At 40.0% G+C, this 27,494-nt stretch overlaps 14 protein-coding genes and 1 non-coding gene across 15 annotated transcripts; 5 read left to right on the top strand and 10 right to left on the bottom strand.

The window, feature by feature from the left end:
• Positions 1 to 381: 381 nt before the first annotated feature.
• On the bottom strand, positions 382 to 1,128 carry ZPS1 (Zps1p; the record flags this gene model as incomplete). The annotated part of the gene is made up of 1 exon (XM_037290935.1): positions 382 to 1,128. The coding sequence occupies one exon, from the start codon at positions 1,126 to 1,128 to the stop codon at positions 382 to 384; it is 747 nt and encodes a 248-aa protein (XP_037146830.1).
• Positions 1,129 to 2,867: 1,739 nt separating this feature from the next.
• On the top strand, positions 2,868 to 2,951 carry HG535_0Htrna8L. The gene has a single exon. It is a non-coding gene; the product is annotated as a tRNA-Leu (tRNA).
• Positions 2,952 to 3,929: 978 nt separating this feature from the next.
• Positions 3,930 to 5,807, bottom strand: HG535_0H04310 (Zn(II)2Cys6 transcription factor; the record flags this gene model as incomplete). Its single annotated transcript, XM_037290934.1, has 1 exon — positions 3,930 to 5,807. The coding sequence occupies one exon, from the start codon at positions 5,805 to 5,807 to the stop codon at positions 3,930 to 3,932; it is 1,878 nt and encodes a 625-aa protein (XP_037146829.1).
• A 280-nt stretch (positions 5,808 to 6,087) lies between these two features.
• On the bottom strand, positions 6,088 to 7,287 carry BAT1 (branched-chain-amino-acid transaminase BAT1; the record flags this gene model as incomplete). The annotated part of the gene is made up of 1 exon (XM_037290933.1): positions 6,088 to 7,287. One exon carries the CDS (start codon positions 7,285 to 7,287, stop codon positions 6,088 to 6,090), a length of 1,200 nt encoding a protein of 399 aa, XP_037146828.1.
• A 664-nt stretch (positions 7,288 to 7,951) lies between these two features.
• Positions 7,952 to 8,602, top strand: FAU1 (5-formyltetrahydrofolate cyclo-ligase; the record flags this gene model as incomplete). The annotated part of the gene is made up of 1 exon (XM_037290932.1): positions 7,952 to 8,602. The coding sequence occupies one exon, from the start codon at positions 7,952 to 7,954 to the stop codon at positions 8,600 to 8,602; it is 651 nt and encodes a 216-aa protein (XP_037146827.1).
• Positions 8,603 to 8,687: 85 nt separating this feature from the next.
• Positions 8,688 to 9,413, bottom strand: FMP10 (Fmp10p; the record flags this gene model as incomplete). Its single annotated transcript, XM_037290931.1, has 1 exon — positions 8,688 to 9,413. The coding sequence occupies one exon, from the start codon at positions 9,411 to 9,413 to the stop codon at positions 8,688 to 8,690; it is 726 nt and encodes a 241-aa protein (XP_037146826.1).
• A 215-nt stretch (positions 9,414 to 9,628) lies between these two features.
• Positions 9,629 to 11,095, top strand: SET5 (S-adenosylmethionine-dependent methyltransferase; the record flags this gene model as incomplete). Its single annotated transcript, XM_037290930.1, has 1 exon — positions 9,629 to 11,095. One exon carries the CDS (start codon positions 9,629 to 9,631, stop codon positions 11,093 to 11,095), a length of 1,467 nt encoding a protein of 488 aa, XP_037146825.1.
• Positions 11,096 to 11,227: 132 nt separating this feature from the next.
• On the bottom strand, positions 11,228 to 12,802 carry SKN7 (kinase-regulated stress-responsive transcription factor SKN7; the record flags this gene model as incomplete). The annotated part of the gene is made up of 1 exon (XM_037290929.1): positions 11,228 to 12,802. The coding sequence occupies one exon, from the start codon at positions 12,800 to 12,802 to the stop codon at positions 11,228 to 11,230; it is 1,575 nt and encodes a 524-aa protein (XP_037146824.1).
• Positions 12,803 to 13,487: 685 nt separating this feature from the next.
• On the bottom strand, positions 13,488 to 15,782 carry SCH9 (serine/threonine protein kinase SCH9; the record flags this gene model as incomplete). The annotated part of the gene is made up of 1 exon (XM_037290928.1): positions 13,488 to 15,782. One exon carries the CDS (start codon positions 15,780 to 15,782, stop codon positions 13,488 to 13,490), a length of 2,295 nt encoding a protein of 764 aa, XP_037146823.1.
• A 597-nt stretch (positions 15,783 to 16,379) lies between these two features.
• On the bottom strand, positions 16,380 to 18,803 carry MNL1 (alpha-1,2-mannosidase MNL1; the record flags this gene model as incomplete). Its single annotated transcript, XM_037290927.1, has 1 exon — positions 16,380 to 18,803. The coding sequence occupies one exon, from the start codon at positions 18,801 to 18,803 to the stop codon at positions 16,380 to 16,382; it is 2,424 nt and encodes an 807-aa protein (XP_037146822.1).
• Positions 18,804 to 19,444: 641 nt separating this feature from the next.
• Positions 19,445 to 20,468, top strand: HG535_0H04230 (40S ribosomal protein eS4; the record flags this gene model as incomplete). The annotated part of the gene is made up of 2 exons (XM_037290926.1): positions 19,445 to 19,458; positions 19,697 to 20,468. 2 exons carry the CDS (start codon positions 19,445 to 19,447, stop codon positions 20,466 to 20,468), a joined length of 786 nt encoding a protein of 261 aa, XP_037146821.1.
• A 151-nt stretch (positions 20,469 to 20,619) lies between these two features.
• SMN1 (Smn1p) lies at positions 20,620 to 22,395 on the bottom strand (the record flags this gene model as incomplete). The annotated part of the gene is made up of 1 exon (XM_037290925.1): positions 20,620 to 22,395. One exon carries the CDS (start codon positions 22,393 to 22,395, stop codon positions 20,620 to 20,622), a length of 1,776 nt encoding a protein of 591 aa, XP_037146820.1.
• Positions 22,396 to 22,886: 491 nt separating this feature from the next.
• Positions 22,887 to 23,687, bottom strand: MGM101 (Mgm101p; the record flags this gene model as incomplete). Its single annotated transcript, XM_037290924.1, has 1 exon — positions 22,887 to 23,687. One exon carries the CDS (start codon positions 23,685 to 23,687, stop codon positions 22,887 to 22,889), a length of 801 nt encoding a protein of 266 aa, XP_037146819.1.
• Positions 23,688 to 23,963: 276 nt separating this feature from the next.
• PMT4 (dolichyl-phosphate-mannose-protein mannosyltransferase) lies at positions 23,964 to 26,255 on the top strand (the record flags this gene model as incomplete). Its single annotated transcript, XM_037290923.1, has 1 exon — positions 23,964 to 26,255. The coding sequence occupies one exon, from the start codon at positions 23,964 to 23,966 to the stop codon at positions 26,253 to 26,255; it is 2,292 nt and encodes a 763-aa protein (XP_037146818.1).
• Positions 26,256 to 26,334: 79 nt separating this feature from the next.
• On the bottom strand, positions 26,335 to 27,396 carry HG535_0H04190 (uncharacterized protein; the record flags this gene model as incomplete). The annotated part of the gene is made up of 1 exon (XM_037290922.1): positions 26,335 to 27,396. The coding sequence occupies one exon, from the start codon at positions 27,394 to 27,396 to the stop codon at positions 26,335 to 26,337; it is 1,062 nt and encodes a 353-aa protein (XP_037146817.1).
• Positions 27,397 to 27,494: the final 98 nt, after the last annotated feature.

Here is a 27,494-nt window from a genome sequence, read left to right as displayed (position 1 = left end):
CAAAAGGTGGTTAATAGACACTGCGTTAAGTGATCACTTTCTCATTTTCCATCTTTTCCCCGCTTGTACAAAAAAGAAGAGAGTGAAGGAAAGTGACCATAGTGATGCAACAATAGTAGATAGTAAATATTCAGCTAGGCTGATTTTTCATACTAGGAGAACTTCACTTCCACGACAACACGTCTCTTGATTTCGCCAGCAGGGAGAAGCCTTTTAGCTAGACAAATCCCATGTCGCACTGTTTTTTTTTAAAGCACAAAAGGTTACCACGTGATAGATGTAAAAAGAACACTTGGGATATTAGACGTGGTTAGTTATATCATATATATATATTATTATGACGTAATTGCTAGTTGAGTTGAAAAAAGATAAGAAATTGCACTAAGAAAGCTCACCTAAACAACCTCCTGGTACAATTGAAGAACTGTACACATCTGCCATATAATACAAATAGTTATCAGTATTTCTCACAGCGAAAGTAGAGTTGTTTTCAGCATAGTCGATCAATTCATCTAATTCTTCTGCATACTCACCAACGTAGTCTAAGTTCATTGAGGGAACATGTAGATAACGGTGAAATAAGTCTATACCGGCGTAATGTGATGGACCGACATCAATGATGTTTCCCTCGAAGCAGATAGATGAAATTGGCTTTTTAGACATGTAAAAATAATCACAGATGACTGTTTCTGCTGGTACGGACACACGATGATGGCCCGCATAGTAACCTGGATTTGCTGCACAAAGTCCTTCAACGTCATCACATCTGAATAGGACACCGCTCTTGGAAGATTCAACCAAATGGTCAAAAACACCCATAACGGTGAATATGCTTCCATTACCAAACCATCTCTTATAATACACATCATCGGCACCATACTTCAAAAGTCTATCCTTCGCGTATGCGGAAACTTCAAGTGATTCCTGCAAAGCAACGTTCAACATTCTAGCATTAGTTGAGTTGCATGTGTGGTAAAGCTCAGGGAAAGTTGGTTTGGTCCAACCGAAGATTTCTTGTGAAACAGCGCTCTGTAGTTCAGCGGAAGAATTGGTGTTGTATACTGGTGCTGCCATACCACTGGAGGTGAGGGAAGCAAATGTGGCCAAGCAAGCGGTCGAGAACTTCATTTTTTGTCTGATGCAAGTTTTGATTGGTGCATTTTATTGTATCAATGCTTATACTGGAAGTTTTAATTCAATTTGCTTGCTTTATATAGAGCTTAAGACAGTAAATGAGATGATGCTTTGAGCCATAACTTTGAATTGACAAGTTTCACGTTCGAAGAAAATTCTTCAAGCACCGACTACTTTGGGAGTTAAGCTCAACATATTTTCAAGATGAAGCTCTCTATCACAGTTAATTGAGAGGGTGAATTACGCTATAAAGAACACTGAAAAGGACCCTGAAGGTTTCGAGCTGTTTAGAAGTGGACCCTTTGAAAGCCCTGGAAAGGACCCTGAAGGTTCCATGCTATTCAGAAAAAAGAAATTTGCAAGATGTAGATTCGAAATGGTCGAAGAGGAAAAAACTAGCAATACTATACGAGAAAGCGCGGCGCTGTCATTCATCGAATAATACAACAAGGGCTCTTTTTTCACGAATCCTTTGATGGTGGTGAGAAAGTGAGAAAACTGTGATAGATGCACATGTGGCTAAATTACGGATGAATGGGAAATGGCTGTGTGTTCACTGGATTTATGGTGAAGGTTTTGCAAATTTCGTGTTGCCTCGAAATTGAATTGTGAATACTTTAATGTGCAATGCGTGAGTTCAGAAATTAATTTACAAATTTGCTTGAGATTTTCCGAGTAGTCCAGATTGTCTCTATCATTTTGGTTATATCAATGTTAAAGCAGAAATATAGCAAGAACTGTTGAAATATAAATTGATTATAGAAATGCTGATTGATATTGTGATATAAACGAGAGATATCAAATACACAGCTTTAGAGAAACAAAGGGTAAAAATTTTACACTGACATTGCAAAAGCAATGAAATCAGATGAGCCTTTAACAGAATTACAGTCGACTCTAGGGAGTCATTGGCTGATAAATATATCGCGAACCGCTTACAACTCAGGTTCTGATCACTTACATTATACTGCATGAAATTAGATATAACAGTTGTATCATAGATAATATGGAATTGAAATGTTGAAATATAAATCGATGTTGTAAGAAATATTAAAGAGATGAATTATAAGAATCAGAAACAAGACAAATGGTCTGTAAAACAAAATAAACGAAGCCAGATGAAGATGTTGAAATATAAATCGAGATTGTAAGATATATTAAAGAGATGACTTATAAGCATCAGAAATAAGACAATTGGTCTGTAAAACAAAATAAACGAAGTCAGATGAAACCCTAACAGAATGTCAATCGATACCGGAAAGATATCGGATGACAGTCTATCGCGAGACGTTTACAACTCAGGAGTCTGACTACGAAGGAGTCTATGGCATGGAACATGAAATAACTGCTGTACTGTGGATTCTATGGGACTAGAAATGGTGTGATGACGGTGACAATTCTTCACCCGTCGTCCTCTCTTATGGTTCAATAGGTGCGAAATGTTAGGTATAAATACTGACGTATTTTCCAGATATTAATCCAAGTTCAATTAGTTTTATCTCAATTCATGATATAGAAAACCAAGGAATTATATATCTCTATAATTGAATATCATAATATCATCATCAATGTCAAACCAAGTTACTATCGATAACTCCGAAGAAGCACTTCTTTCCAAATAACTTGATTATTTCACAAAAGTTGACAAAAACGTCAAGCTCGGGAAAGCACGTCACATGCCTAAAAGTGCTGGGATTGATAGTGCATGTGTTCTTATATAATCATTGTTCTATGGAGGGTTGGCCGAGTGGTCTAAGGCGGCAGACTTAAGATCTGTTGGACGGTTGTCCGCGCGAGTTCGAACCTCGCATCCTTCATTATTTTTTCAAGTTTTTATTCATCTGCATCTTCATCATGGAAAAGGAAGACTCAATAAACTTGGACCTGTACGTGTGTTTGGCGCACTCATTAAGGCGATGAGAGCACCACTACCTTACGTTACGTTTTTAGCTTGAATCCCAACACTTTCTATCTCAAGATGTACAATATGGAGAGGTTACCTTATAATATCGATATTGTTTTACAGTGGCCCGTTAATGACTTTCGAAGGTACCGTAATTTCGAAATGGTTGATGATTACCTCTCTTAGCTACTTGGGCGATTCTCAAGCGACATTCTTCCCCGAAAAATAGATTCGTAGGTTGGCCTTTGGTAGAAACAATGGCCAAGGAACTACATTTGCGGCTAGGGATACTTTAGAATGCAACTATAACGGAAGTAAGCAAAAAATGAGATTTTGTCAGCGCGTCATATTAAGGATTTTTTTTCTATAGCCCATATCCTAATTCGTGGTTTTTGAATAGCCATTGTCGAATGGTTATATCCAGAGGGTGGGCGCTAGCATTCTTCGATGCATATTGCAAACTCTGCGAGTGCTGGAATAGTAAAAAAGGTTACAAAGGCTCACATCTTGGTCTCCATCCCTTTTTTTACGGATCAAATTACCAAGAGAGTTTCAAAACTCTTTTTTAGGGCAGGGAATTACCTGTCGCTCCTTTAATTAACCAATTTAAGTAGACTATGGACTTGGAAGATTGGGACAACCATGAAAGGTGCTTCTCTTCTCTATAGTAGCCACAATTCAATAAGTAAATAGCTCGATATAGGATTATTGTAAATTTTCAACAGTAGACGACCTTATTTGCAGTGTAATTGAGAACTTAATCATCATTCAACCGCATGCAACCCTAGGTGAATAATTTCAAACATGAGTGGGTTGGATATAAATGGTTCAATATACATATGTATCACATATTTCTTGCTGCCAACACATCTAGGTCCAGCCGATTGTTGCATTATATAGCAAATGTAACATCTAGATTATTTTCTTTTAACAAGTCCCACCAGCATTTATTTTGTGCCCAACATTGCTGCATCAAACGTTTAGCCATACCCGCACTACTAATGCCCCGTTGGTTAAGTGCTTCTATTCTATCCATATACACTGATCTGTGTTTTATCATTGACTTGTCCAATAAATCGCAACCACAGCAAAAAAGACAAAAAATGACACAGCTGGTGGAAGAGCTTGCCAATGGAATGTACTTATCAACAATAGTAGTAATTCTAAGCAGTAGATCTTTCACAATAACACTTTGCAAAGGCATGTTCAATGCCCTTCTTTTTAGCTGAAGAGATCCCGTGAGACCAAAAATAAGGTTTGTAGCTCGGAGTATACTGTATCCATCGTATATTTTAGAATTGTGCATTTCTGTTACAGGCTGTTCACTAAAAAAAAGGTGATAAACCTTATCCCTCTGTACTTCCGACTCTTCAAGGTGTTTGGTTATTTTGTAATCCAGTTCCAACATCTGTAACAAGAGATCCGTAGGAATGTCATCCGTTTCATTGTCAGTTTCTGATAGCCTTTCTCTTTCGCTAATTATCCAAGAAACATCAGCTAATAGCGAAAGCACTTTTGGTTCCATGCCGGTGCTACATTCAATATCGTTGAGTGCCAGTTTCCTTTCATTACCAACTTCTTTATAATGCTTGAACTCATATTTCAAAGAACTTAATTTCTCTGTCGTTATAACTCGATTGGTTGAGGACAAAGATCCGATTATGTCAACGTATGTGAACCATCTTTGCAAGAAAAATCTAGCATCGGTTTTGTCGACAATATCAATGATTGTCAATGCCTCTTCTTGTGATGTACATAATCTCTCTTTCATCAGGTTTCTAGCGCCATAAACATGTGCTCTCCATTTTCGCCGTTTATCGCTAAAGAATATGTCATAGGCTGCTAACATCATTACTGTAGCTAATGTACCATCGCTTTTCCTTTCCTTTTCATCTTTTAATTTCTTAACCAGCTCTTTTAATACATTGGAAAGAAGAGTGTCTATCAGAGCATTACTGGATACAGATGAGAAACGATCATCAGTATAGCTATCCAGTGGAAAAAAGTCGAAAAGGTTCCATTCTTTCGAAAAAGACGTGAGCTGTATCAACGGCTGCTCTGTTAAAACATCGATAGCGGAAGTTGATTGCGCAAACATCATGTTTCGATGATTCGCTCCAAACGCAAGTAGCAGGTACAATAAAGTATGATTGTGCATTGCAATCTGTGGAAGAACAACATAGAAAGGATTCTTTTTGTACAATTCGCGAGGCACAGGAACAAGCAAGTGGCAGGTTTCCTTCAAATAGAATTCAAAGAGATTCATGAAGTATGTAGATGAAGAAAGCACATCTGGCAAAGGAGAAGGTAGATGTAATCCATGTAGTTGTATAAAGGGCATTGGATCGAATAGGATATTTCTGGTTATATCGTCGACTGGACTTCTAAAAGTCATCGATGGTTGTGCCATATTCGTCGCATCGTCAGGAGTAGACGCATCAGTATAAATTCGCTCGCTTCCACCGTCATCCTTAAAAAATTGTTTTAACGAAACCATTTGTCCACTCTTGGTATTAATCCCTCCGGTCTTACGCCTAAGCGGCTTAATTGTTACTACGCCATCTACTAGTTTAGTATTTGGTATTTTGGCTACTTTCTTGGTTGCATCTTTGTAAGGCCTGCCTCCCCAGTGTAATTTTAGAGAGTAGTCACAACATTCTATATTTCTTTTCATGCAGTTTTGACATCTTGGCTTCAATTGATCGCATTTGATCTTCAAACGCTTACACGATTTGCAACCGTTCCTAGACCTTACAGCCTTTTCCCCCATGGCTAAAAAAATTTTCGCTCTTCAAGGACAAGGCTATAGATGGCTCATAGAGAGGTCTAAAGTACTATATTTTATTGTCTGTTTTTCGTCGGTAGATAAAACGAAGATTAGAAATGCTGAAATCGGCTTTGATATCTTTTTTAGTCTAAAACAAAATCAAAAGTTCAAAATCCACCTTTAAATAAGAGATAATAAAGTATATATTATAAACTAACTAGTGTCACTACGCTATAAGGCGGTATTACCGCGCCATTAAGTATTGTATACTGAATAGAATAACCTAGTTCAGATCAGCGACAACTCTTGACCAGTTGTCCTTTGTCTTTCTACCATATTGAATGTCCGCAATCCATTGGGCGACCTTTTTGGTCAATGGGCCTGATTGCTCGCCTGGCAATAATGGTACATTGATGTCCTTGCCCTGCCATCCAATTTCTTTAATTGGGGAAACGACTGCAGCTGTGCCGGATCCAAAGGCCTCTAAGAGTTCGCCCTTTTCCGCTTTTTCAGCTACTTCGTTGATACTGTAATAACGCTCATTGACCTCCCATTCGTTTGGATCCAAGTTTTCTCTAGCCAAACTCAAGACAGAGTCTCTGGTGACACCTTCTAGAATGGTACCATCCAAGGGAGCAGTCACCAATTCTTTCTTACCCGTCTTGGAATTCTTAAACGCAAAGAAGACATTCATTGTACCGACTTCAGTAATGTATTTTTCAGGACCAAACAACCATAGATTTTGTTGATATCCTCTCTTAGCTGCTTCTAATTGCGGCAAAATGCAAGGAGCATAGTTTGCACCTAATTTTTTGTCACCAACACCACCTGGCCATGCTCTGGTTGCGTAATCTGTGGCCTCTAACTTAACTGCTTTGAAACCAGTTTTGTAGTAAGGTCCAACTGGAGATGTAAGAACATAAAGTAGGGCTCTATCTGGAGTACTAACACCAAGACCTGCAGTGGTACCTATCAGGGTTGGTCTAATGTATAACGAATAGCCCTTTCCTTCTGGAACCAAGTGTTTGTCCTGTTCAATCAGCTTGCCAATCAAAGCAATCAGTTGATCAGAGTCAAAAGTTGGTAAACATATTCTGGCTGCTGATTTGTTCATACGTTTCATATTCATATCTGGTCTAAATAGAGTGATTTTGTTGTCAGATGTCTTGTAAGCTTTCAAACCCTCGAAAAGTTCGAACGCATAGTGGAACACGCAAGCTGATGGATCAAGAGATAAGTTACCATATGGCTTAATTTCCGGAACGTCCCAGCCCTTGGCCTTTGTCCATTCAATCGTCAACATATGGTCTGTGAAAGTCTGACCAAAAACCAATTCGTCATTTGGTCTTGGCTTTGATGGTGTGCTTTTATTCACAATTTTCAATTTCGAAGCATCCAATGGCAGGCCACCTGTCGTCATTGTCTTCATTGAAGATGAGAACATCCGCAAAGCATTTATTCTGATATTTTGCCTGGCCAACATTCTGAGCGCCTTTATACTTGTAGTACCTCTATAACTTATGAATTCAATCACTACCCCAACTGATGTGCTCCAATCTTTTTGTTTCCTAAACACCTAAACTGAAACTTGTGTCGCTATTATATATGCGAAAATCGTCTGCAACAATTGTTGAAACTTACTCAGACGTGAATGAAGGTCAGAAATGAAAAACTATCCCAGTCTATTGCAAATCAGACAATATATAGAAAGAGAGAAAGGAATACGTCGAGGTTTGCAGGTTTCAAAAATGATTTATAAATCTATATATGCCATGCATTGGCGATGCATGACTGATTTTTCATTTTTTTTCAGTATTGTCGCATAGATTAGAAAACCTACCGAAAAAGCGGAAACAGGGCCGGTACCGGTCAGCGCAGAGCGAAGTAGGCAGAAGTACCACCACCAACATAGATGGAACGCTAATTAGTCACGGAAGTTCAGGTTGCCAATGGCAGTGAAAAGCGGCTACTGTATAGAGCACCATTACTAGATATTGTTGCTTCAGCTACGGTAAAATATAGATTGAAAGATCGTGACTCACTTTTGATTGCCGGCCGTTTGGGTTGTTATATCTATCTAATTGCGTGGTGAAACTGAAAAGTTCGAGTTAAGGAGCAAAGAGTCTCGAAGGCGCTCGAAAGCTGGAATGACCGATAAGCGTTTGCTTCGTAAAAAGATAGGATTGATTCTCAGGAACGTGTCGAGCCAAGAGATCGAGCGTCAGTCCAGAAATATCACAAACTCTGTTATTCCGCTGCTTAGGACATGTAGAAGTGTTGCATGCTACATGAGTATGGAAAGCGGCGAGGTTGCCACGCAGTATCTGTTAAAACATCTGTTCGATGAGGGAAAAACGGTATATCTGCCAAGATGTACTTCCACGGAGGAAACAGGTCATGTAGTCTTGAGAGAGCCGAAAAGGAACTACCCACACTTGACGTTCCATAAGATGCAATCGTGGCAACAGATTCAGGAATTGAAACCACAGGGTAAATACCGGTTGCGAGAACCCGCGAGAGAGCATCCTGATCCCCTGCCCGCCCAACTAGATGTAGTGCTAGTTCCCGGAGTCGCGTTCAGCCTGAAAAACGGTGGCAGACTTGGTCACGGTGGTGGATATTACGACGATTTTTTCAGAAGATACAAGTTACAACATAACGGTGGCAAGCCGCTGCTGATAGGCTTGTCGCTTAATGAGCAAATTGTGGAGGGCATAGACCTTGAAATTCATGACCAAAAAATGGATTGCATTGTCACGGGCGATGGCGACATTCGATGGGTAGAGTTACCTAAATGAAATCGTAAACATAAAAGTACTTGACCAATCTGCATATATATAGTATTAAATAATAATCTTGTATCATAGCAGTTCTTTCTTTTTTCTATGATTTGAAAACGCCACTACCACTGACCAGTTTTCTATTCCCTGATTGATCCATGACATCAACTTTCAACTTGACGCTTTTGCCGAATTCATCAATCTTTGTAGTTCTTACAATAACAAACTGATTTGCAAGCGTTGGTAGCTTATACGAAATAGACAAATCTTTCGTTTTTTCCCCTTCTTTACCTTTGACAAACCTCACGCACTCTCTCATAAAGTCTTCCATCACAGTGGCCAACATTCCACCATGTACAATGAATGGGTACCCCGTCAATTTCATTCCTAGGTGGTATATTCCAACGCTCTCCTTCGTCACGGGATTGTAGTAAAAACGTGGGGGGACTGCAATTGCCCCAGGAGTACTTAAAGTTTTGTCAATCAACAAATCATCCTCCCGTCTATTTGGGAAAACCTCTCTGAAACCAGCTTGCTGCAGTTGTCTTACTACAGGTAGGTTTTCACTTCTATTGAAAAGATCCAGCTGATAATCTTTTACCTCTTTCGACCCCTGTGGCAAAGTATCGTATCTCCAATATGCCATCAAGTCAGTGAATGTCATATGTTCGGTCAATAACCATCCTAAGAAGAAGCTGCCACCGAAAATCGTAAACGGTATCCATTTGCGCGGCTTCTGTTTAGGTTTCACTACAAACCGTCTTGCAACAGGACTAACACTTTCAGCGTAGCTCCTTCTAAATATTTGCGTGCTTAATCTTTTCAGCATCTCAGATAATAATGGTTTGTTGATATTTAACAGACTTCTTCTTCGGGGGGATCAAGTTTTTCCTTAAAATGCAATAACTTTGCACAAGTCTCTCTTTTCGTAAACGTTCCATTCCAACGATCCTGGAAATCTGGATGTTGGGTAAAAAATATCGTGAGCGTTTGGAAACCATAACGTATCTGAACTGGTTGCTGGATATAACGATATAAAATTGTATGCATCTGAAAATTGAAACTTTATCTCTCAATGATGACAAAAATGGCACTGTTGGTAGGGACAGCAGTTTGCCTAGTGAACAACAAATTCGCGATGACGTTCTTCTGCTCTGGAGAGAGGAGCCAGAGACAGAGGAGCTAAATATACATGAACTATATCAGAGAATCACAACACGAAATCCTTCGTGGAAACTGTCGCAGGAAGATCTTGTTGCTGTGCTGGCATTGTACAATCTTTATTCAACGGATGATAAAGAACTAAAGGGCTATGCTGATCGAATAGAATTCTCCTCTGTTGAAAAGAGTACACCAGTATTAGAAATTCCGAGGGGAGTCAAACTAAAACTATGTCCTGATGGTAGAGGAAGAGGGTTGTTTGCCAAGAAAGCTTTTTTACAGGGAGATGTTGTATTCGAAGATCTGCAACCATTGGCGGCCATTCCTCCCATTGAGAAACTTTCTTTGATGGGCGCAGGCAAAGTATGCTCCCTCTGTGGGTCGTCGATTACACATAGTCCACATTTCATCATGATGAATGGGCTGGATTGTGAAGTGTGTGGAGCCGTCTGGTGCAGTGCAGCTTGCAAAAAACAGGATATCACGCATTGCTTCCTTAAACACATAAAAGGAAAAAAGAAACTCATCAGTCCTTCAGGGTGGGCCAAATATGAACAATACTGTAGAGAAAATGTTTTCGTGGCGGCATATGCAATTGGTATCATATATGCGTCTATAATTGCAGAAAGAGGCAATAAGAACAGTAAAGACATCATATGTAAACAGTTTGCGTCTCTAGCCCAAATTTCTCAGAGAACAAGACGAAATGTGAGTGATTCTACAAATCTCGGGGGGACTTTTGATGCATCAAGCGGGGCCGTAACAACGGAAGATCCAGAACCAGTATGGCAAAAAGCTTTCAGTCTTTTCCAGGAATCATTCCCTCATTCAGACATATCCCTTGAGGCTTTCCTGATATTTATCGGAAAATATAACATCAACCAGGTGAATGGCCAAATTTATACTCTTTACTCATTAATAAATCACGACTGTGAGCCTAATGTCCGCCTTGAGTTTAATGGCAAGTTGGGCCTAAAACTTTATGCTAGAAAACCGATTCAAGCCGGCGAAGAATTGTTGACTACGTATGTGAATCCTTTGCATGGATCCAAACTGAGAAGAAGAGAATTGAGAGTGAATTGGGGCTTTCTATGTCACTGCACTCGGTGTGATAGAGAATTAGAAATAAGAATGTCAAACCCCACGATAAAATCTTCGATTGCAAGAAATAGTCTTGCCACTCAGAAGAGACGTAAGTCATCCATGAGAAACGCCAGGCCTGATCTTCATGAACTCTTGAAAAATGGGAAAGAATTCGAACTAGACATACCAGAAAACCCTCAAATTGGAAATAGGCGAAGGACATCTGTTAGATTTGATACTAAAGTAACCGTTGCGGTGGAAGAATAACAAAAACCGTTGAAAAATCTTTTTAACCTACGTATCCCGAATATAATGTTATAGACAAGTTATAAATATGATAACTACGAACGGATAACGAAGCGGCTCCGAAGTCCATCGTTGCCAGCGCTTGTCAGCACATTATACTCGCTGTTTTTTGAGCAAAGGCTCATCTTGTATTAAACCATTTATATCGCTTTCTGAAATCGTTGACGATGCAACACGGGAGCCATCTTCAGAAGCGGCTTGAATTGACTGCTGCTCTCGCAGTGGCGGCCTTGAATGAGACTGCGAATGGGGTGTTGTTTGAGATATCGATGGTGACTGTGTTTGCCTCTGTTCATGCTGTTTCGAAAGAGGTATCCGGTCTCTCAGATATCTAATTAGCATAGAATGCAAGTCATCTCTAGTAAATGGCTTAGCTAGGATATCATTCATACCATGTTGCAGGTACGTAATAAGATCCTGATCCTCGATATTGCCCGTCATGGCTATGATTGGTGTGTGGTTATCAAAACTCCTAACAATAGATGTTGCGGTAGCCCCATCCAAATTTGGCATTACAATATCCATTAGTACCAGATCATATCTAAACTTTTCTAGGGTAGTAATAGCCGACAGACCATCCGTAACAACCTCTACCGTACAGCCATATTTCCTAAGGAACTTAGAACATAGCTGTATACAAACAGCATCGTCTTCGACTAGTAAAACATGAAACCCTTCTCTGAGTATCGAATTTTCTGTACTTTCATTTCTCAAATCTCGCTCTCCATTATTAGGCAAACCACCATGAAATGATGAATCTGCCGCAGGTGTTAGATTGGAGGGGGCAGACTGTAATGTTGGCGGCCTACCTGGTACCATAGAATCGACACCATTATTCAGCTCAAATGATTTTAATTGCATGTTTCCTGCGGTTGTATGTTTGTTCAAAGATTCATTCAAGTTGACGTAATCATAAATTGTCTGTGGCAGCTCTACTCCTTTGCTGGCTAGTGTTGTGCAGAGAGTTCCAAAATTATTGACCAGGTTGTCATTCAAGGTCTTAAAAGTGAGCAAGCTTTCTATCATTGTGTTGTATTTGGAATTAAGTTTCTGGAACTCTAATTTTGCATTGTTGTTTTCATGCTTCGAGATATCTAATTCTTTTTGGAGCTTGTCCACTTTCTTTTTCAATAGATTAAATTTCTCTTTTGAAACAACATTGGATGGCACAGAGCCTGTTGAAGAAATTTCATGAGGTGCCTGATGTTCAAAAGGCCCCAAAATATTGTTATTGTCGTTTGATGAACTTTTCTTCTGGGCAGTAGTTTTCCGCTTGATATTGTCAAGTGCTGATTCGTTGTGAACTAAAAAAAATGGATGCTTGAACTCCCAGCTTAATTCGCCATACTGTGAATATTGCTTTTCTTCGGGTGTCTTTTTAACTTTGTGAAAGTCGTACTTGTTTAATTGACGAACAAAACTCGCAAAATTTGAATGCTTGAAGTGATTAGGTAATATGCATGTCGTAAACTTGCCAGTATCCAGCACAACAAAACTTTCACCACCCTCTGTCCAGCGCACAATATCAGGATATTCGCAGCGTTCAAGAATTCCGAACAGCTTGCGCACGAAATCATTTGAAGGTGCTTTCGCACCGGAATTTGCATTGTTTGTAGTATTTGCTGTACCAGGTCGACTAACGCTCATATCACTGTCGGTAACATTCATATTGTGGGTCAGACTTCTTGACAAAATTTGCCCTTATGTAGAGCACGGCTTCTGGCTTATATGAAGTGGAAGTAGAGCAATCCGAGCCTATCAGATACAGATATGAGTTGGGGAATGGAGTTTCTGTAATACGCTGCTGTCTGTGGTCAGATGGTTCACTTTTTGACACGCTCAGTTGTTTGTGTGATGAGTACAATAAGCCTTGTTTTTGCAAAATCACGAATTCCGTTTACTCTCTGGCAAACTCGCGTAGCGCCCAAATAATACATTCCAGTTGTAAGCTGCAACACAGGAATGGCTTGATAGAGGTATCATTGAGAACAAAAAAGGCAGGGCTAATCTTCCCTTGTATGATGCAAAGATAATGAGAGAAATCAGATAGTACAAGCTTGCTGAAGTCTTTCGTTATTTCATCGTCCATCGTATAGAAAAGACAATTATGCTTTAAAAATTGTTATTTAGTTCTTAAATATTACACGGACTTCCATATTTTTTTTCGCTGTGATTCTAAAAAGCTAACTAGATGTATTACGATCAAATGTCTATTGGATATTTATGCATTCTCACTGGGCTTGATTATACATTCTTATGTTTGATGATAAAAATAACTAGCATCCCAAAAAATCGAGAAATAAACTTAGAAACAAGCGGTAAAAAATAGAGATGATAAAAGGAATAATAGCAATCAGATTTCGAACCTGCCACTGACAAATTCGTCATCCATATGTTGGTCACCATCGTAATCGACATCATTTGATTCATGAAGGCCTTTGTTTTCATGATATTCGTTTGGATCTTCATCACCATTATCATCGATTACATCTTCATCAGGAGGTAAATTTGGATTACCTGGAATAAAAGATCCTGGCTCCATAAAATATGAATTCTGTAAAAATTTACGATTGTTGTAGGCGACATTGTAGTGTTCTTCTATCGTAGACTCATCTACAAAAGTAAATCCAGCAAATTTAGCCTGCATGCCTGGGGATAACGGCGTTGCTGCAATTGGTTGATTTTTGTTCATGTATGAAGTAGACGTTTGAGTGAATTCTGGATCAAAATTAGATGTATCCGTCTCTGAATTTAAATGTGGTTTGAATGGAGGTGGTATCTTCTTTTGCCTTAGCGCTTTCCAATCTATATCTGCAAAAAAAGGATGCGCTCTTAGTTCTCTTCCATCATCTATGGCACCCAATCTATGCTTAGGATTTCTATTTAATAATCCCTTGACAAACGACCGACCCTCTGGTGACAGAACATCACGAGGAAATTTAACTTTACCAAATGCAATTTTTTGATACATTTTTTGGTTGTCTTCGGCAAAAAACGGTGACCAGCCACAGCACATTTCAAAAATTAACACTCCAAGGGACCAAAAATCAACCATTTTAGTGTATCCACTCTCATCTAAAAGAAGTTCTGGCGCCAAATACTCTGTTGTTCCACAAAATGTGTTTGTACGATCTTTCAAGTCCGCCTTGGATAGACCAAAATCACAAAGAGCAATATTACCGTTTGCATCCAATAAAATATTCTCCGGTTTCAAATCTCTATAAACAATATCGTTGTCATGCAAATACTCCAAAGCCAAAACTAGTTCGGCGATATAAAACTTGGCTCTATCTTCGCTAAATCTCCCTTCTTTTTGGAGATGCCAAAACAGTTCGCCTCCACTCATGAAGTCTGTAACGAGGTAAAGATCGGCTGGAGTTTGAAAAGAAAACTTCAAGCCTACTATAAAAGGACAAGATTTCGATGCTGTACGTACCAAAATGTTTCTTTCACCGATTGTATGTGCAATTTCATTTTTCTTCACAATCACCTTTTTCGATAAGACTTTCATTGCGTAAATTCTCTTAGAATCCTTTTTCTTTACCTGATATACTTGTCCAAATGTACCCTTCCCTAATAACCTCAAGACTTCAAAATCATGAGGCCCATATTGTCTCTTTTTTGTTGAACTGTATTCCCACTTGATGAGCATATCCCCCGTGACGTTTTCGTCAAACGCACGGCTTTGCAGTGAATGCCATTGGTTCTCAGTGGCACGCGACGTGCTATGTAAGTTAGGGCGTAGTCTCACTCGTCCCAAGAACATATCGTCATGGGCAGCGTCATACACAGATATATCTAATTCTGAGCGAGCTCCCAAAACATCAAAAGTTGTCTCATGGTGCCAAACAGGGTTAGACGAGCTAGCACCTTGACTTTGCTCATTTGCAGATTCTTTGAGTTTGTTTAACTGGGAAGATGACCTCAGGGTATAAAGAGGCCTGTGCTTCTTTTTCCCATCTGATGATTGATTCCAACCGCTCGCATTGTTTGCAAGCAACTTGTTTTCCACAGATTCCGGCCCATTAGAAATGAACTCTGAGCTTTCAAATGTGCATACCACGTACGGTTGAGAATTCATGGAGCGTGTTAGCAAGTTTCTTGCTTCCACTATAGTGACGACTAAATTACCCCTAGGAATTCCTGTTTCCAGGCCGGTAGACTCAGCTCCACTACTAAAAGTATTATTGCTGTTACTCGGTGAAACAGATCTCTCTTTATCTTGTGGTCGCGTAGTTATCTCTCCGTGTTTGTCTACCGATGTTTTCTTAGATACCCCAAGATCGGGCATACACTGTTGAATTCCAGCAGATGTTAAAGGGGTTTGTGCTGCATTTGTGCTGCTGTTAGATTGTGATACAGATGGGGAATGTTCGTTCATAGCCTTCATTTGGCTCAAAACGTTCTCAGACATTATTCCTGTTGTGCCCATTGCATAGGAATTTTGGCTCACAGCTGTGGTAGGAGTAGCGGCCTGCATAGCGAAACTAGGGATGAAGCTGGTTCCACCAACCTGTGGACTCTTGTGTCCGCTATTGCTGTTACTATCGATACCAGTCCAACTTTTCTTCTCCTCATTACCTGCTGCACCAGCGCCGGCGTTGGCGTTAGTGTTGGAGGAAAGCTTTGATCCAAAAAAGTTCATCATTTCCAGCTCGAGGGTACTCAGCTAACAACTTTCGGTATATCTACTCTTTGCAATGAAATATAAACTGATTCGACACTTGTCTCGGATTGCGGGAGATAGTAATTAATACGCGGCAATCTATCGATAATGGAAACCCGCCACCAAGTTACTGTTTCTGAGCACGATAAGTTCAGAAGACGTCCAAAGCTGTGACACTCTGCAGAACTCTGTGTATTCAGTAAACTATACTCAAGAACTCTTGGCAAATCCTTCCAGATGGTGAGTATAGTAAAGGATCAAAGATTACCTGATTTCGGTTCTTCTTTGTTTCTTATTCTCAAAGTTGTCCTTCATTTGTAAGGCGAGAATGCCAAAAATACAACCATAACCCACGTGATGAGAGTCATAGTACGCGCTGGTAGTATGTAAGTTAAAGCCGTTGGGATTGCTTATCAGAAAGCTTTTGATGTGAAGGTACGTGCAATGCAGCCCAGCGCGATTGCTGGTGTTCTATAGCCATTGCTGCAGAAGTACAGCACTATTTACATACTGCAAGCGTCGATAATTACCGCGCTCTAGTTTACTTGGCAACGTTCGTTCGCTGAGCTCAGGAGTTATTTATATTAGAAGAAAGTTAATTATTGGTATGTTCTCGAGCAAAAGCTGGTTATTTGCATTGCATCCAAATATTTGCGTAAAAGTTTTGATCTGCCCAGGATCGCTGACAATTAAATCCCTAGCCAAGATCATGTTGGCGTCCTGTTGAAGATTTATTCCATTGACGGCGACAACCCTGTAGAGGAATATGGGAGAATATAGTCTATTGGGATGGTACGGGTTGAAGATATCATCACAGTCAATGTTCTCGAAGAGCTCCGTAGTGATGTAGTTGCCATAATTATCTATTTGACCTGTCTTGACTTTCTCTAACGCCAATTTCAGTGATCCCTTCAAGGTAGTGCAAAAAATATCGCCATTTTTCAATACTGTCAATTTGGCGTCTTTAGGATGTTCTATCAAAAGATGGACGGATTCCGTAGTTGTCGGTAAGAGGCAAATACTCTGGAAGGGATCTGCCCACAGCTCGTAAAAATTCTGTTCAATCTCCATCGCAGTATTTCCTATCATATGTGCAGGTCTTCGCAGAGTTTCTGCAAAACTTGCTTCGATTTCGAACAGTTTATTGAAACTACTGAGAATTGGAGAATATGGCCAATTGGTGGCGTGTTTCTGGTTGTAGCTCGCAGTACAAGTATAACTATCTAGGAGACTCAAATTTGCTCTTCTATGTTCATCCTTGTTTTTTTTTTCACCCGAAAGATCCTCTTTCTCATCTACAAAGAAAGATTTTGCGAGCCCTGCTAAGGCATTTTTCATATTGTCGATTCTATTGTTCCTTCTCATTGCAATCTTGTCCTTCCTTCGGCATTTTTGTAAATGTTTCAAATAAACAGTATCATTGAAGAATCTTTTGCTTGAATATTGTCGAATAGCCTCTGTTTTTAGCCACATTGGATGCCCCTCTGTGCTGAAAATCACGTTATCTCTACTATGATGCAATTCGTTGTTCTCATCGAATAAAAGAAACAGATATTTCAAAGTTTCGCTCAATACGAATGTTTCCATCCGATCCTGTGGCGATCCTAGGATTACATCTTGCATTCCACCAAACCCACATTTGAAATTGAATTTCGTTTTCAAGCTTCCCAGTATATTGATTCCAATGTTTAGATAGAAAGGATCCTTTGTAGCCCGATATAAGTAATAGGTCGATTCTATGAATTCCGGTCTTAGGGGATACCATTCTAACGGAACCAACGCTCTGTGTAAATCTTGTGGGATAGCTACTTCTTCCCGAGTGTTTCGAACGTTCTTTTTTAGGGACTCATCTAATAAAGAAAGGTTCCCTCGAAACAACCATCTTTCTGGAACACCACCAAAAGTGTTCCACAGCTTTAACGACATGATATTTTTATAAATGGCATCCTCCACATGACCAGCTAGAACTTGCAACCCAGGGAAAAAAGCACTTAGTGAATCGATCCACGACACAACTGTTTGCCCAGTAATATACTGCGCATTCGTGAAAAACCAGTCGCTCTTACAATACGTTGTTAGTGCTCGATAGGAGACGTCCCACATCTCATAAAGGGAATTATCATCAAAGAGTAACGCGCCCTTTAAGGCATACTCATAAAATGAATCAATAGATGCTCCTACTCCAGTGACAGGTGAATAACATTGGCCGGTATGCGGACTGAAAGACATCGGGAGTAGATCGATGTTCGATCGCAAAGACCATATCTTGTCCATTGCGTAACGTGTTACGGCCGCATACTTTTCATCAAACGTCAAATACGAAAGTACTGTAAACTCAAACATGGGACTCGCCATTGCAGCAACGTTGTTTTCCATCAGCAAGTCACTATCAATCGTTTTCAATCCATGTCTTAAGTTCACTCTCGGGAGTGGCAGACCTGTTGATGTCAAATATGCGGGCAGTAATCGATCCGCCATATCCTTCGCTAGGTCCAAAAGCACCCCGTTATAGGCACTCCCCAGGTAAACTGCCTTGGTTGGATCGGTCGCGTAGAGGTGGGATGAAAGTAAGCCTCCTATGATCCTTATCGTTGTCTCGAACACTTGGATTGTTGAGTCAAGGTCAAATTTCTGCGGAAATGTGTGCGCTATCAGCTCAATTGTTTCCTTGAACCTCCGTTTGTCATTCAAGACAGCTATCGTTGTAAGAGAGTCGATCAACGTTGCCGAAAAGTTCCCCAACACATCATTCGTGATCACGTCATTGGGATCCGCGAAATTCCTCGTCTTTGGCAAACACGATATGGGCCTCAATTCATCGTGCGGGTAGCCGTACTTGAGATAGCTATCATGAGCAAAATATATCAGATCCTGGACCTCCCGCCGGTAGTCATTGAGCTCCTGCTTAGTGAAAGAGCATCTGCTGTATTGAAGTCTGAAACTGCTGTTTCCTACGCAACATCCCACAAATAGACAGAGTAGGATCCAAATCTTTATTACCATCTGCCAGTCATCCAATACGTGACATCATGCATCACCGATGGTGTTCTTGAATCAAGCAACACTTGAGCCTGCGCTCGCGCTTGTATTGACAGAAGGCCTTGAAGGTGAAAATTGGAAACCTTTTGTGACTGTTGACTTTTAATTTCACACCTGTACACCATCCAGATTAGAAACTCCGGACATTTTTGAAAAAGGTTTTAATTTTTTTAAGAGTTTTTGACCGTCAAGCGTGCAGGTGGAAAACTCTGAACAGAACGAAGAAAGTCGCGAGTAGCGCGTCTCTGCTGGGAGGCACTAGGTCTCAAGCGTGGACCGGGTGTCGTCCTCTTGCCTTCCGCCTAGCGCGGGTTCAGCTCAGGCCGGCTCCTAAGGCCACATATTGCCAAACTCTGAACACGACGAGACGCTGGGGCCCCCGAGGGCCCCAGTGCTTCGCAATGTATCGAGATGGCAAACAATGTGATAGCTGGCTAGCCGGACTGGAGTCCCAGGACCAAGCTGCGGTATCGAGGTACCTTGCAACTTCTTCAATAATTTTTAAATATTGTTGTGAAAAGTCATAACAGATACTAAGCTTTAAGCGTTGTTCCGTTTTACAGATATCGACTTAAAACACCATAGTTATCAACCACTAAGGAAAAATGGCTAGAGGACCGTATGTTATACATTGAAGCAGGAAGGAGTGAACAGAATGGCGAAGTATCAGGAAAAGCGCGAAAGAAACCAGTGAAACCATTAAGGCTAAATGACGACTGTGTTTAGCTGCAGCAGAGAGGGCATGGTTTGGATATCCAAATGTTCCGCAGTATTTAGTCAGATTCTGTTCTAGGCAGGCCCCAAAATTTACGTCACGAATGTTATACTAACTATGGATAACCTATTATTTTTTGCAGAAAGAAGCATCTTAAGAGATTAGCAGCTCCACACCATTGGCTGTTGGACAAATTGTCTGGTACCTATGCTCCAAGACCATCCCAGGGTCCACACAAATTGCGTGAATCCTTGCCATTGATCGTGTTCTTGAGAAACAGATTAAAGTATGCTTTGAACGGCCGTGAAGTCAAGGCTATCTTAATGCAACGTCATGTTAAAGTTGACGGTAAAGTTAGAACCGATACTACTTTCCCAGCCGGTTTCATGGATGTCATCACTCTAGAAGCTACAAACGAAAACTTCAGATTGGTCTACGATGTCAAAGGTAGATTTGCTGTTCACCGTATCACCGATGAAGAAGCTTCTTACAAATTGGGTAAAGTCAAGAAAGTTCAATTAGGTAAGAAAGGTATTCCATATGTTGTCACCCACGATGGTAGAACCCTAAGATACCCAGATCCAAACATCAAGATCAATGACAGTGTCAAGATTGATTTGGCCTCTGGTAAGATCACTGATTTCATCAAATTCGACGCTGGTAAACTAGTCTACGTTACCGGTGGTCGTAACTTGGGTCGTATTGGTACCATTGTTCACAAGGAAAGACACGATGGTGGTTTCGATTTGGTCCACATCAAGGACTCTTTGGACAACACTTTCGTTACCAGATTGAACAACGTTTTCGTCATTGGTGAACCAGGTAAGCCATACATTTCCTTGCCAAAGGGTAAGGGTATTAAGTTGTCCATTGCTGAAGAGCGTGACAGAAGAAGAGCTCAACAAGGTTTGTAATTTTCCTAGAGAGTCTTTGTGTAACCTGTTCCATATAATTTCTAAAACAGAATAAAATTTCCTTTTTTCATATGTGTACAAATCAAAATCTTTGTTATTTAGGTTTTCGCTAGTAAATCAATCTATATAAAGGAATATCGTCGAATAATTATCATTTGGTAATGTCTTTGACATAATCTCTCAATAAGTGCTTTGTAGAATTTCCACCATACATTGTACAATCGGAAGCATCATAAGAGCGGCTAAAATCAATTGCATTTACTGCCTCCAATATGTGAGGTTGTAAAAAGCTGTAGAAAATAAAGTGCACCATCTCGTTTTCATCCAATGATACCAACTGCTCGCTTTGAACAACATTTAGCATTTGGTATTCAGCCTGAGAATTATGTATGGTATCATCACCTTTGCAACCACAATCATCTGAAGTTGTATAGCCTTCAGTAAAATACGGCTGACGAATAAAAGGGCAACTTTTGGAGGTGTCAACAGAATATAAACCAATACCTTGCGGAGGTGCTAGAGATGCTATCATTGGGCCTTTATTTAAATACTGTTCGATCTTAGATGCTACTTTTAAGGGTAACTCCATGTAAAGCCATTCGTTGGGAAACGGTAAGACAATATACTCGGTATCTGTAGTAAACGGGCCCTTGTGTAAGTCGTACCTCACCGCACCTGTGTTGATCATAATGTATCTTCCAATGGAGCTGTTGGTCATGTCTGAACTCAATCTGGGAAGCACCTCTTTTGTTATCAAATGATAGATATTCTCATCAGATTTTAAAGGTCTTGCTGACATGTAGTAAGTCTTGGGAACATACCCCATCTCATTATCAAGTTGAAGCTCTTCCCTTAAATATTTAAGATCCTTAGAGATTTGTTTACCCTTGCTAAAATCTATAGCGTTTTTCCCGTGTCCTTCACTGTGATACTTAAACGACTCTTTATTAAAATCAATATACCTTCTAGCAAACTTTGGTGATTCGATTGTTACATTATCAATAGATAAAAAACCTAAAGTTTCGGCGAACCTTCCGCTTTGAAGACCGCTGGATTTCCCATCAAACATAACAAAGTCTCTAACATGTGAGTGCCCTCCAAAAAATTGAATTATAATATTCGGATATAACTTTCTTAGGATGGCGTGAAGACGAGCCATTTCATTATTTTCGGCATCTGTCACCGGCATATGTCCAATCACAAGAAGCACGTCTACTGTGCTCTCGGGATATAACTCAAGCATCTCTCTGAACCAAGTCCTCTTCAATTCTTCTTCAAACGGTAAGACTTTGGCCCTATCATTAAATCTTCTAAAGTCAAAGATAAATGCAAGTGTCAGAATTCTTAGCTTTGCATTTGGTGTTTCAAAGTAAATATATTTGTTACCAAAAGGGACCAGCTCGCCATCTTCCTTTATAAACTCAACGTTACTAGAGACATACTTGTCCTTGAATTTGGTTGACAAGGCAGTTGCATAGTATTCCATAATGGTGCTCTCTGGCACATACAATTCGTGATTGCCCAATGTCAATAAGTCGTAGTCCTGCTCATTGAAAATCTTCGTTGTATCAATGCCATTAGGTTGTGTAGCATCAGATAACCCATTTCCATCGTGTTTGTCACCGGAGTCAATCAAAATGAGATCCTGTGTATCGTCTAGACGGGATTCCCTAAAACTCGAGAAAAATGTCACGAAATCTCCCCAATCTGCATCATAATCAGGCTGTAGTAAATGGGATCCCAGCCATCCATGGACATCTGTTGTGTGCAAGAAGTTCAATTGACCTATTGAAAGACTGCGTTTATGCAGTCGCTCAGGTTCCACTTCAAAAGGTTGTTGCATGATCGCAGAGCAACAGCACATGGCTGCATTCATTAAAAAAACATTCCTCAGGAGCCTTGCCATCACAAAAATGTAATGATTCATTCCTTGCGTACCGCTTTCCTGTGTCTCTTGATAGATATGTTTGTTGTTCTAAAGATCTGTATCAATTATTTTGTATCCTTTTTAAGGGATTGTGTTAGCGGGCGGCTAGGGCAGATAACATTAACCAATGCTTAACACTCTGAAATCCATAATTCAGTATTCAATATTCAATGAAGAAACTATGGCAATATTGAAATGGTGTAGAATGCAAGATACTGATATTTGCTACTTATTAAGAGTTTACAGTTTTTCACAATTATTTTATGTTTAGTTCAACTAAATGGATTAAAAACTCATTACACATTGAAAAATTACAAAAAATGATTTTATATTATTATACAAACTTAATTGTGCAGAACATGTAATTATCAAATAAGCTCCCGTTGAAGCTTTGGGATTGAATATATGAACAAGAATATTCAAGACTAGTAGCGATTATCTCATAAAATGCTTCGTGATATCCTGAAGACTATTGGTTACCAGTTCAAAGTCTATTTATAGGGGTATTCGACCTGCCTATCTTTTCTGAGCCAAATTTTCTTCTTCTTTTTGGTCGTAATGTGCTCCACGAATTTTTCCACGCATTGAGTTGTCTTGAACTTTTTAATAAAGACTGGGTCCCACAACTCAGACCCGACGCCTAGGTCTTTACAGCACCTCATCAACGCATTACTTTTGCAACCCTCAGTGGCAGTGGGAATCCCAGCGTCACTGAAATAATCTTGTTCACCGCGAGCAACACTTACGAGCTGACCATGACACACTAGTCCGTATTCCCTTGTCACTAACTTAGAAGTCACTATAGTTTCGGATCTGGGTACCAAACCCCAGCCACCAGCTCCAAAACCTTTATTCAAAATCCGTCGATACTTGATTTCCGGTAAGTATATTAAACCATCGGGCTTTATTTCAATATCCAGCGGGTCCAAGGCTTGACCAAGGGCCTCCTGCACGTTTGCATCAAATGGTTGAGAGCCAATACCATACCATGATGTATACCAGTCTATACCATTATCATTGGAACCATTGTTGGCAATGACAGGGTGTTCTAAGGGTTTACCTCCTAAACTTTTGTTCAAATTACTTGAATAATCGGCAAGAGGAGCATTCATGGAACTCCCATTTGTTACGACATTACCGGTGCTTACGTGGCTCGGAATTTGCTTCACTGTGGGTGATATTTTCTTGTTATAGGCAGTTTCGGATGGTATTGCTGTGCTGAGCAGTTTCAAGAGAGAACCGCCCACAGCTCTCCTATTATAAACTGAGCGCGCTCGAGATACAAACAACATATTTCCAAAATAACAATGATCCGAACTCTCAAACTTGAGTCTTTCTACTATTTAGTATTACTATAAGCAGTCAAGTTGTCCATCTCTCTCACTTCGTGCTTTTTCCTGCCATTTAATTATTCGGTGCTCTACGGGGGACGCGAGAAACTTTGGCACTGAAAAGGTTTAAAAGTTGCCAAGGTGTCAATGAAGTTGAAATTCGATTGGAATTGCGAGAGATAAATTAAACCCTTGTTCTCAGGAATTCAGCTAAAACGTAGGTCTGACTTTATTGTTATGGCTGTTAAGAAACGTTTAACTTCCCAAACGAAAAAATCATCATCTGATGTGGACGTCGATGATCCACGTTTCAAATATAGTAAGAAACAGGGCAGCAGCTATGAATATGTAGCTGAGAGATGGCTGATGAGACCATTTCCTGATAGCCGAGGAAAATACAAGCTCTGGTTATTTTTGGTTACAACAATTGCATTTGTGGCAAGATTTTATTTGATCTGGTATCCTAAAGAAGTTGTTTTTGATGAAGTCCATTTTGGTAAATTTGCCTCTTACTACTTGGAGAGAACCTTCTTCTTTGATGTCCATCCACCTTTTGCCAAAATGATGATTGCATTCATCGGTTGGTTGGCCGGTTACGATGGTTCATACAAGTTTGACGAAATCGGTGAAAGTTATGTCAGTCACCCAGCTCCATATCTGGCATATCGTTCATTTAACGCTGTGTTGGGTACTTTGACAGTTCCTGTGATGTTTAATACCATGAAAGAATTGAATTTCAGAGCAATCACTTGTGCATTCGCCGCACTTCTAGTGGCTATTGATAATGCTCATGTCGTTGAAACAAGACTTATCCTACTAGATGCAATTTTGATTTTCTCTGTGGCTTTAACTTTCTACTGTTATGTCCGTTTTTACAAATCTCAACTAAGAGAACCATTCTCTTGGAGTTGGTATATGTGGTTGCACGCCACTGGGCTATCATTGTCATTCGTCATCTCTACAAAATATGTGGGTGTTATGACTTATGCAGCTATTGGGTCTGCTGTCGTTCTTAACATTTGGCAATTAATGGATATTCGCGCCGGTCTTTCGTTGCGGAAACTGATCTCTCATGTCGTTAAAAGATTGAATGGTCTTGTATTTGCTCCATTTGTTGTCTACCTATTTTGGTTCTGGGTCCACTTTGCCATTTTGAGCAAATCAGGTCCTGGTGACGATTTCATGTCAGCAGAATTTCAAGAGACTTTAGGTGATTCTCCCCTAGCAAAAGATTCAAAACAAGTTAATTTCAATGATATTATAACCATCAATCATAAGGACACAAATGTGTTCTTGCATTCGCACTTGGCCCACTATCCTCAACGTTACGAAGATGGCCGTATATCATCACAAGGTCAGCAAGTCACTGGTTACTCTGCTGAGGATCCAAACAACGAATGGGAAATCATACCAACTGTTGACTTCCCCTCACCCAAAGGTAACCCTGTTCATTTAAATGAACCTTTCAGATTAAGACATGTGTTAACGAACACATACCTTTTGACTCATGACGTTGCATCCCCACTATATCCAACAAATGAAGAAGTAACAACAGTCTCAGAGGAAGGTTTGAATGATGATAATTACAAACAAACTATATTTACCTTCCAGTCTTTGAAGAAAGATTCCAAGGCTGTGGTCAAAACCAAAGGTGTTTTTTTCCGTTTATTCCATGTGGACACTGCAGTTGCGCTTTGGACTCATAATGATGAGTTTTTACCGGAATGGGGGTTCCAACAGCAGGAGGTTAACGGAAATAAAAAGATCGTTGATTCTGCAAACAACTGGGTTGTTGACAGCATTGTCAACCTCGATGAAGATAGAAAAGGGTTTTCTCCTAGGGAGGTCAAGAGCCTCCCTTTCTTCACCAAATGGACTGAGCTGCAAAGATTGATGTTTGAACATAACAACAAGCTGTCCTCTGAACATCCATTTGCTTCTCAACCATACTCATGGCCAGGCAGTTTGAATGGTGTTTCTTTCTGGACGGATGATTCTGAAAAGAAACAAATTTATTTTATTGGCAACATCATCGCATGGTGGTTGCAGGTTGTTTCTTTGGCATTGTATTTCGGTATTATGCTTGCTGACGTGTTAACAAGAAAGCGTAGCTATTTTGCCTTGGGTAAAATTGCAAGAGAGAAGATTTACGGTCCACTATTGTTCTTTGCCGTTGCTTGGGCTTGGCATTATTTGCCATTTTATCTGATGGCCCGTCAAAAGTTCCTGCATCATTATCTTCCAGCTCATTTAATCGCTTGCTTGTTCACTGCCGGTTTATGGGAGCTTGTATTCAGTGAATGTAAATCATTGGATCCAGAAACGGATGAAGAAGAGGCCGAGGCTCAATTCGAAATGAACCCCGAAATCAAATATAAAGCGTTGTGTGCTTTCTTTGGTGTTATGACAATTGCAATGTTTTCTTTTTTCATTTATTTTGCTCCATTCACTTATGGAAATGTTGGCCTTACCCCAGATGAAGTCCAAAACAGAAAATGGCTAAATATGGAGTTAAACTTCGCAAAATAAGACCAATTTATAGAGTCAATATGTAAATATTGATAGATATATAGGCATATGAAAACTTCAATTATTGAGCTTGAGTTTCCTAAGTGGCAGTAGGAAAGGGGAGGGTCCTATGCATTTTTGCAACCAGTTTTAAATAGTTTGGTTCATTGTCAGTAGTAATGTATCCGTGTCTAATCAAAAAATCAACCATTACAAGTCCACAGTTCGGTTTGAATTTTTTACTCACCAGGGCGTCAATCACCTCTTGCAGGCTAAGTAGATTAAAACTGTCTACTTCTCCATCATTAGGAACCGGAATAATATCTGAGGGGAGGCGGAGATCGTATATATATTCAACCTCCCCAACAATGAAACTGCTTTCATCTTTGAATTTTTCTGAAGTTTTCTCAGGCATGAAGTGAAGATACGAAACAACACCGGCTGCTTTTATGTTTGGCTTAATTGTATCCTCTATCAGATTTGCTTCTTCCATACTTTCCTTCAATACAGTATCGTAAACTCCGAAGCCGCTAGCAATACCCCCGGCTACAATGTTGTCAAGCATCAGAGGCCACGTTTGTTTTGTGGCCGATCTTTTTGGGATCCAAAACTTAATTTCATTCGTGACTTCATTCAATATATACCCATTTACATGAACACCGTATGTTATAATGCCCATAATTCCTGCCATAGCACGTTCAAGATAGACATAGGGCTGCCCATTGGTCCATACAGTATATTTTTCATTTCTCCATCCCTTTATACCTTCCAGAGAAGACTTTTCATGTAATACGTTGCCTAAGGCGTCTAGTTTAGCGTTCCTTTCATCAAAATGTGGACTCCTGAACTTTAATGCTGCCGTTGAGGTATCAACGACAAAAATACCGTCGAATATTGTGGGGCATACTACTTTCATTTCTTCAATGACAAATTTCAATACGAAACCAACTCTTATATCATCGTGGGTAGTCAAATAGTAGACATTGTCTTGAAAATTCTCATCCCGCTCGTAATCCAATGGCAGGCCATCAATATATTCCGCAATTTCCAAGAAGGAAAAGGTGTTTGCTTCATCTTTCTTGTCTCTGACAAGTATTTGTCGATCTGATCCAGTTTTTGTGACCTTCATCATTCTTTTTTGAATATCGGTACTCCTTTTCATCGTAGCTCGAGGAAGTATCTTAATTAAATATGTGAGAGTTTAAGGCGTTAAGAACACGATATTGAGGTAGCAGATAAGAAAAAGAACACGCAAGAGAT

The sequence above is a fragment of the Zygotorulaspora mrakii genome, chromosome 8, assembly GCF_013402915.1.
Source record: "Zygotorulaspora mrakii chromosome 8, complete sequence".
In the NCBI taxonomy this organism is placed as follows: domain Eukaryota; kingdom Fungi; phylum Ascomycota; class Saccharomycetes; order Saccharomycetales; family Saccharomycetaceae; genus Zygotorulaspora; species Zygotorulaspora mrakii.
This window is presented reverse-complemented; position numbering and strand designations above follow the sequence as displayed.